The sequence below is a fragment of the Scylla paramamosain genome, chromosome 46 (genome assembly GCF_035594125.1).
Source record: "Scylla paramamosain isolate STU-SP2022 chromosome 46, ASM3559412v1, whole genome shotgun sequence".
In the NCBI taxonomy this organism is placed as follows: domain Eukaryota; kingdom Metazoa; phylum Arthropoda; class Malacostraca; order Decapoda; family Portunidae; genus Scylla; species Scylla paramamosain.
This window is the reverse complement of record NC_087196.1, coordinates 3,273,699-3,283,248: the sequence shown is the minus strand read 5'-3', so window position 1 is coordinate 3,283,248 and position 9,550 is coordinate 3,273,699. Positions and strand designations below refer to the sequence as shown.

Here is a 9,550-nt window from a genome sequence, read left to right as displayed (position 1 = left end):
CACGTGCGAGTCCCATACGTAGTTTCACCTCCTCTGATGGTTAAACAAGCCTTAAAATACATATGTGAATAGAACATTTTCTACTTAGAATTACATGTTTTTTCATCTCTTTCAGTATTTGCAGAAACTCGCATTACACCCCGTAAACAGGTACAGTAAAATCCCTCTTATCCGGCATCAACGGGACCGCCGACATGCCGGATACTTGAATAGAAGTGAAATTATGTCCACAATCACCACCCTACACTTACCATAACAAAGATCAGCTGATCGCCGTGCCGTGCGTCGCCACCCGCGCTGCCACCTCATACTCACCAACACACACTACTACTGTACTAACATTCTCTTTAATACTTTCCTCTTATAAATAAGTTGATGGGTTACAAAAATAAAGTACGTATACACTTATTTGCTTTATTCAATATTAGCCAATATGTATAGCATACAATAATGATATGAAAATTTACGAGTGTTTGTGACACTTTTTCGCTCCCCTCACCTCTCATTCAACACCCTCCGGGTCATCAACATCCATCAGATTCTGTACTTGTTTGCCCCACTTCTTTTCCCTTACAAGGTACTTTAAAATAGTTTCTAATGTCTCCTTGTTTGCAGCTCCTTCTTCTTTGCAGCAAAAACTCATTCTCAATGCAGTGAAGGGTCATAACATCTCGGGTTGACATGTATGTGCACTGCTCAGCATACCTGACAAAGCCAGCTATGTGTTGCGCAGCCTGTTCCCAAGTTACTTTAGGCTCATTATCATCATCATCATCATCATCATCACTATCATCACTAATTTTCTCTAAATGATCTTCTACTACAGCGTTGATAAGTTCCTCGTCTGTGAGAGTGAATGTTACAGCCTGATTTTCGTCCACGTCCACCCATTCCTGTAACGCTTCATCTGTCACTTTAAGTTGCACATTTCCCCCCATTTCCCTCAGCTCGCTCACCACCGAATTTTTCATGCTACCTACAAATCCTTCAAACTCCTCATCATCCTCATCATTACACATCATCAAAGGGTACAATTTGCGCCAACATCGCATCAATGTTTGCCTTTTAACGTCTAGCCAAGCAAGTGAAGCCATGAATATCGCATCCATAACATTAAACTGTTTTTGGAACACGGGGATTGTGCTGTCCTCGTAATTAATCATAATTTAATTGATTTTATGAGTACACATTGATTTTTTATTGATTTTAAGGCTCGGGGAAAAATGTGCCGGATACTTGAAGCTGTCGGATACTCGAATGCCAGATGAGAGGGATTTTACTGTATGTATCATTAAAATGTTAGCTTTAGGCATATGAAAAAATACCTCTATTGTTCAAAGAGCTCAAATGCTTTATTATGTGCTGCCTTATTCAACCACATAACATGCAAATTGTAACAAAAATTTATATGGGCATAATAAAATGTTTCAAATGTTTCTCTCTCCTATTGAGGTTACAAGACATGCTGTGTATCACAGGTTGTTTCCACATCTTTTATTTTCATCATATATCAATCATTAACTCCCTCAGTAAATTAGCCACTGACAATAAGTATAACTTTCTAAATGTAATTACACTGCCTGTGCATGCACATTTTGCCTAGCAACATTCTTAGTTTTATTTGTAATTTATGTCAAGATGTTGTTAAATTGATCTCCCATGTGAGATTGCTCAATAGCGGCAAACTGCCGATAGAGACCCACAGTACTGAAGCCAGGCAAGCCCTGCTCATACATTGGCTTGAAAACTGTTTCAATACTGAATCATCCATGAACACAATAATGTCAATTCAATATTATCCATTTGATATATTTCAGAAACCTACAAAGAACCAAAACAGGAGTATGTTAAAAGAAGTACAGTCCATTCACTAGAAGTTGAAGCAAGCAAGTTGTGTGAGTTGATGCAAGTTTGTGTGCCAAGTGCTGCCTGGCTATTGCTGCACACTGACAACTTGTGGCATCTTTAGTGAGTAGCAGTACTTGTGGCAATGACTTTTCACCACAGTGCTGTTTTACTTGCTGTGCTGTCTTGACCTGAATCCTGTGAAAGGCAGACAGTCTCCCCCCCCCCACCACACACACACACACACACACACACACACACACACACATATAGAGAGACCAGAGAAGATAAAGAAGTGCAGAAATACAATTTTCCAAACACAACAATATTTAAGTGGAATGTATTACCATAAAAAAGCAGTGTGTGTGTGTGTGTGTGTGTGTGTGTGTGTGTGTGTGTGTGTGTGTGTGTGTGTGTGTGTGTGTGTGTGTGTGTGTGTGTGTGTGTGTGTGTGCGCAAAAACTATATATAAATTTAATTAAAAATATGATATATAAGAAGTGTGTGGCAAATTATGAGCCACACACACAGCTCCACCACAGTTTTCAGTACCACATTCTGACACACTTCTGCCCACACCTTGACTGCTTTCAAAAGGCTCTAGTTGAAGTGATACAACCTTTTAAGAGTGTTTTTATGGTTCTAGTGACTTATTAACAAGATTTCTACATTAACAGGAAAAACACTCTTGAGAATCCAGTTGATCATCTCTGTGGCCTTTGAAAATAGTCATGGTGTGAGAGCAAAGTGTTTCTAAATACAGACTATAGTAGCGGCTAAGCCTGACAGGAAGCCACTGCCACTGCCTTGTGTCTGTGGGGAGTCACTGGGAGTTGAGCATGAGGCAAGCCTTGGCCAGCAGTTCCTCAGGCTGCTCCCCACACCCGGCCAGGAAGGTGCGCCCCTTGGTGGCCAGCAGCTCCCACTCCTCCTTCTGCTCACCAAACTTCTTTTTCAGTAATGCTAGCACCAGTGCTGTAGCCCAAGCTGCCTCACTCTGTGGGAATGTACCGGTGTTAGAACCACTGTCATGTGCCACCTCACCATCTCTGTTGTCACTGGGAGCACATGCTGCCTGGCCACACCACCTCCCAGCCACACTGCCTTGCACCATTACAGGAGCAGGGACTGTTGTGCGTGGACTTCCTACACAGTGTCTCTTCTGCTTCAAGTGTATTCACTGATGGCCATGTGACAGCATACCTGATAACACACAGGACATGACAACTTTATGCAACAGACCAACATAACTGACATGGAGTGTACTACAGCTCTACAAATACACACCTTGGTAGGATTGACAGCAGAGAGAGCATCAAGAAGCATGCCAGTGAGGTGTGCTGCATCTATCAGCTTCCACGACCCATCAAACTGCTGCAGACTAACCACTTCCATAAGCCCCATGGAAGGCTGGGAGGGAGGCTGGTGGGTGGCATCTGCTTTCTGCATCCTGGTGTTCATTGGGAAAACAGAGGAGGGGAAGAGGTTACTAAGTGATTGTAGTGTACAAATGGTTTCCAAGGTAAGAAAAGATCAGCAATCCAGCATGAAAGAGACACAGCAAGAAATACAACAAAAATAGAGGAAGCAGGGATATGCATGAAGAAGTACTTTTCCACACAACAATGAATCAGTGGAATGCATTACCTGAGAAAGTGGTGTGTGTGTGTGTGTGTGTGTGTGTGTGTGTGTGTGTGTGTGTGTGTGTGTGTGTGTGTGTGTGTGTGTGTGTGTGTGTGTGTGTGTGTGTGTGTGTGTGTGTGTGTGTGTGTGTGTGTGTGTGTGTCATTCACTCACCTACGGTCTTCTGGTGATCACCCAGCCAGCCATTTCCCTATGGAAAGAGCTTGGACCAATCTTTGAGTAGGACTGAGACCACTCACACATCACACACTGGGATAGTGAGACTACAACTCCTTGCATTATATCTCATACCTACTTGCTACTAAGTGAACAGGGGCTTCACTAAGAGGCTTGCCCATTTGCCTCGCAGTGCCCAGGAATTGAACCCAGGCCTTTTTGGTTGTAAGAAGTTGTGTGAGGTGTATTTACCTAGTTATATTTACCTAGTTGCATAATGCAGGATTCGAGCAGGGCTCATAGTGTCCTGTCTCCATATCTATATTTATCCAGCATTTCCTTAAATTTATGTATATTTGCTGCTGTAACAACTTCTTCATTTAGGCCATTCCAGATATCCACATATCTATGTGGAAAACTGTATTTCTTGATGTCTATCAAATACTGACTCTTCCTGATCTTTGAGTGCCCTCTTGTCTGTTCAGCTTCATCTTCTTCCAGCAACACCAGGTCCTGCTTGTCTATCTTCTCAATGTAGTTAACTATTTTATACATCAATATTAGATCTTCTCTTTCTCTTCTAACTTGCAAAGTTGGCAATGCCATTTCCTTCAACCTCTCCGTATGTTAGGTCTTTCAGCTCTGGTACCATCCTTGTAGCTGGCCTCTGAATTCTTTCCAACTTCTTTATATCTTTCTTCATATACAGAGACCACACCACTGCTGCATGTTCCAGCCTGGGACATATCATAGTGTCTATAATTTTTTTCATCATAGCCTTATCCATGTAATGAAATGCCACCCTAATATTTGTTAAATCCTGTACATCATGCCAAATATCTGACCTATATACCGTTTTGGGGTCAGGGTATCTTGAATAACAACAACTAGGTTTTTCTCAAGTGGACTTTCTCTTTTAACTTTGTCTCGGTTAGGCACAACACACCTGGTCTACTTTCCTTTATGTTATCTCTCACTTCCAGTACATCTGAAAGTAACCCATCTATGTTCGTATACACTACTCTTAATGTACTACTCCTCCCACCACTTGTAATTTCTCTGTCTGCTGCTGTGGTTCTTTCATTTCTTGTTCCCTTTGTGCATGTGTGTGTGTGTGTGTGTGTGTGTGTGTGTGTGTGTGTGTGTATTTTTGAAAAATTATACATTAGTCTCTAGGATTGTGAGTTTCAAGTTTTGCGATTCACTGAGTTTGCGAGAGGGACCAAAAAAATTTGATTTTTATTGAAAACTGAATTTGTGATATGGCCCGAACTTTGTGTGTGATGCACACAGTGAGAAACAGAGGAAGTGGTGGTTTGCGCTCTTGTTAATAGGGCAGAGGGGGTCACGACATCAGGGTGCACTGCAGCGTCACCACCACAGCACTGCTGCCCACTGCCATTGTTTTCTCTCTCTCTCTCTCTCTCTCTCTCTCTCTCTCTCTCTCTCTCTCTCTCTCTCTCTCTCTCTCTCTCTCTCTCTCTCTCTCAAATAATGAATGAATGAATGAGTATAAAATAAAGACCTACGGGACTATCCGACTCTGAGGGAATGAAGCTGAGAAGGAAAGAAGAAGGAATGAAGAAAAGCAGGATTGATATGAAGGAAGAAGGAAAGGAATGCAGGAAAATGAAGGAACACATAAAGTGATGATGATATGGAATAAAGAATTGATTAAACATAAATGCACTGACAATGAGAGAGAGAGAGAGAGAGAGAGAGAGAGAGAGAGAGAGAGAGAGAGAGAGAGAGAGAGAGAGAGAGAGAGAGAGAGAGAGAGAGAGAGAGAGAGAGAGAGAGAGAGAGAGAGAGAGAGAGAGAAAACCTACAAACACCATACACCTGAACACTCATACTATTTTTCCTTTATCCCCCTACTGTGCCTTCCTACTAACCCACCTCCTTTTCATATTTTATCCATGATTAAAAAAAAAAAAAAAGAAAGAAAGAAAAAGAGATGTATGTATGTGGGGAGCAGGGTGGGTGAAATGGAATTATTCCAACGGTTTGCTTTAAGAAATTCCGTTAATCACATTGCCATATTGGGCATTTCTGATGAGATGTTGACAGTTTTCAATTTTTCCCATAAGAATAATGGTTCAAAGTTTGTGATTCCCATGTTTGCAACCAGCAGTGTCGACCTATTTATTGCAAACTTGGAGACAGTACTGTAGTTTGGTATGACAAGATAGCAGATTACAAGTTTGCATCACTCTTGCAAAAACACCAACAGGTAGCTAAACCCAAACTTTAACTTCCAATACAGTCTATTGAAACTACAGTGTCCCACAAAAAAAAAAAAGGTAAAATTTATTTAATTGTTGAAAAAAGAAAACAGTTGTTAACAGAAACATCATTAAAACAGAACCAAAAAAAATATTAGTTAATTTTTTTTGTTCATTGATAAAATAAAATATGGTAAAATGAATGGTAAAATACAGGTTTAAGATATATAATGTAAATCTAAAATTTCCTGTTTTTTTTTGTGGGACACCTTGTAGATGAAAGAAGATGCTGATGTTTATAAATACAAACTTGTGCATCTATAGATTTCACACTGTTCTGGACAGAACACTGGATATTTGCCTTAACATATTCACACTTAAACCACTTACCAATTATCAATACCAAAGTTATAACATGGCATTGAACAAAAGTCTGAGTCTGTTACTGGTGTTGCACTGCCAAATTTGTAGCTTGATGGTGTCACTTTTGATTGTAGTAGTGCATTGCCAAATGTGAAGCTTGATGGTGTCATTGCACCAAAGTGAAGCCTTGTTTCTGGTGCAGCCCCAAAGCTTGAATTTGGCTGTGGTGGTGATGCACTGCTGCACAGGAAGCTTGATGGTGTCATTGTGCCAGAGTGAGGCCTTATTTGTGGTGCCTGTTGTGTAGCCCCAAAGCTTGAATCTAGTTGTTGTGGTGATGCACTGTCGCACAGGAAGAATGATGGTGTCGTTGCTCTGAAAAGAGACCCTGGTTGTGGTGCCTGTTGTTTGCCCCTAAAGGCTGATTGTTTAAAGCAAAATCTAGTGCCTGATGCTGCTGATGCTGGTGCTGGTGAACTGCCAAATGTACATGCACTTCTGAAAATAAGAAACAACATTGAATGTACTTCTCTTCTCTCACCAGACACCAGACAGATGATGATCAACTGTCAACTTCAATACATGTACATGAACATTACATTGCATGTACAGTTACAGTAATACTCAAATTAATAATAAATTATATGAACTAGCTACAGAAAAGGTGTATATATTTAGGTTACATAAAGTAATGTACCTAACCTTTCCAAATGAGGTGGCCCAGATAAAGCACCACACACACACACACACAGATCAGAGGTGAAGAAGAGGTTCTATTGGAGGGTAAGAAAGTGTTACAGGAGAAAGGACAATGCAGGAGAGGGTTAAAAATGGTGTATACAAATGTAAATGGTTTGATGTCAGCAGTGCTGGAAGTAAGAGACTATTTAAGAGAAGAGAAACCAGATATCATGGGAATTGCTGAAACAAAACTTGTGAGTGATGTAGACGTTTTAAATATTGGTGATAAATTATAACTTCTGGATGAGAAATAGAAAATGTAAGCAGGGTGGAGGTGTGATGCTCCTAGTTAGAAAAGAATTGATGGTGGAATCTACTACATGTTGGGAAAGGGAGGCAGAAATACTAAAAGTATATCTGGGAAAATGTTGAAATATTGTAGTAACCTATTCCAACTCATGGGGTGAGGAAGAATACAAGAGAGTGCTGGAAGACATAAGGGGATATTTATCCAAGTTGCTTGAAGAAAATGAGGATGTACTAGTGATGGGACACTTTAATTATAGAGGTATCTTGGGAAAGTTGGACCACATAAGGTAGCGACTCATCATGGGGGAACAGATTATTGGAGTTGGCTGTTGAGAATATTCTTACGCAATGGATTAAAGAAGACAAGAGATTCAGAGGAAATGAAATACCGTCAAGGCTGGATCAAATTTTTATGAAGGAACAAGCCGTAATAGAGGATTTAAAACAAAAAAGCCAATAGGTAAAAAAAAAAAGTGACCATGCATTGATTCAGTTCTTATTGATGGATAAAAACATTAGTACAAGAAGATAGGACCACAGGAGAGAATGGTTGAACTACAGTAAGAAAAATTTTGGACAGCTTAAGAATTATTTCAATGAAGTGGATTGGAACAGTATTTCAAATGGATGACAAGAAAAGTGGACCACTTTCCTGGACATTTATAGTAAAGGAGTGGAGAAATGTGTACCTAAGAGATCAATGGAAAACCTATTTGAGAAGGATTGGTAAAACAAGAGATGTGATATAGCTAGACTAGAGAGAAAAAAAAGTATGGAACAAGTGGAAGGAAAGTAAGAGACATGACTTGTGGGCCAATTATATAAGAAAGAGGAACGAATATGTCAAAATACGTACAGATGAGCAGAAGAATTATGAAAAGAATGCTGTGGATAAATGTAAAGACCAACCAAAAACTGTTTTATAGATTTATCAACAGAAAATTGAGGAGTAAAGAAGACATTAGCAGAGTAAAAGTTGGAGAAGAAATGGTTGAAGACCCAAAAGAGATGGCTGAATCAACAGATACTTCCACTCAGTGTTTACTAAGAAAAGTGAAGAAAGGATAGCAATGGAAAATGGGACTGGTCTGAAAGAGGCAGTAACATCAACAGAAGAAGTAAAGAATATGTTGGATGAACTGAATGTAAGGAAAGCAATGGGACCTGGTGGTGTGTCAAACTAGATTCTAAAGGAGTGCAACCCACAACTAGCCAAAGTGATACACAATATAATCAGCACCAACTTGTTGGAAGGAAGAGTACCTAAAGATTGGAAACAGGTGGATATTACCCAAATTCACAAGGCCTGAAGTAAAGAAGACCCATTAAACTATAGACCAGTATCACTGACAAATATGGTAGCAAAGATTTGCAGAAAGATCATCAAGAACAGATGGGTGAAATACCTGGAAGACAACAATATTATAACAGAGAGACAATTTGGATTCAGAGAGGGAAAATCTTGTGTAAAAAATATGAGAAGCTTCTACTCAAGAGTAATGGACATAGTGCAAGACGGAGATGGATGAGACGTCTCAGAACACCTAACTTCATAGAAGCTGTTTTAGCAAGAGATGAGATGTGAAGTTTCCAGTTCAGATTATAAGTAAAGGACAGACTGAGGATGTTCAGTGTAGAAGAGGGGGACAGTTGAGTGTCATTGAAGAAGAGGGGATAGTTGTCTGGAAGGTTGTGTCGAGTTGATAGATGGAGGAACTGAGTTTTTGAGGCATTGAACAATACCAAGTTTACTCTGCCCCAATCAGAAATTTTAGAAAGATCAGAAATCAAGTTTTCTGTGGCTTCCTTGCATGAAATGTTTACTTCCTGAAGGGTTGGACGTCTATGAAAATATGTGGAAAAGTGCAGGGTGGTATCATCAGCGTAGGAGTGCATAGGACAAGAAGTTTGGTTTAGAAGATCATTAATGAATAAGAAGAAGAGAGTGGGTGACAGGACAGGACCCTGAGGAACATCACTGTTAATAGATTTAGGAGAAGAACAGTGTCTGTCTACCACAGCAGCAATAGAATGGTCCGAAAGAAAACTTGAGATGAAGTTACAGAGAGAAGGATAGAAGCCATAGAAGGGTAGTTTGGAAATCAAAGCTTTGTGCCAGACTCTATCAAAAGCTTTTGATATGTCCAAGGCAACAGCAAAAGTTTCACCAAAATCTCTAAAAGAAAGAAAGGAAAGCCAGAAGATCACCAGTAGAGCAGCCTTGACAAAACCCATATTGGCGATCAGATAGAAGGTTGTGAACTGATAGATGTTTAAGAATCTTCCTGTTGAGGATAGATTCAAAAACTTTAGATAGGCAGGAAATT

The 9,550-nt window shown here is 40.0% G+C and overlaps 1 protein-coding gene across 9 annotated transcripts in view; it reads right to left on the bottom strand.

Annotated features, from left to right (window-relative positions):
* Positions 1-1,328: 1,328 nt before the first annotated feature.
* LOC135094621 (von Willebrand factor A domain-containing protein 5A-like) overlaps positions 1,329-9,550 on the bottom strand; it is a 176,448-nt gene continuing 168,226 nt past the window's right edge. For 7 of the 9 annotated variants that reach the window (XM_063994871.1, XM_063994876.1, XM_063994872.1 and 4 more), the window contains exons 16-18: positions 6,261-6,731; positions 3,133-3,295; positions 1,329-2,842 (exon numbers count right to left, since the gene is read on the bottom strand). In XM_063994871.1, the coding sequence (XP_063850941.1) occupies positions 2,669-2,842; positions 3,133-3,295; positions 6,261-6,731 (808 nt within the window). In that variant the 3' untranslated portion in view covers positions 1,329-2,668. The remainder of the gene's footprint in view (positions 2,843-3,132; positions 3,296-6,260; positions 6,732-9,550) is intronic. The other 2 variants (XM_063994870.1, XM_063994875.1) reach the window with 2 other exon arrangements.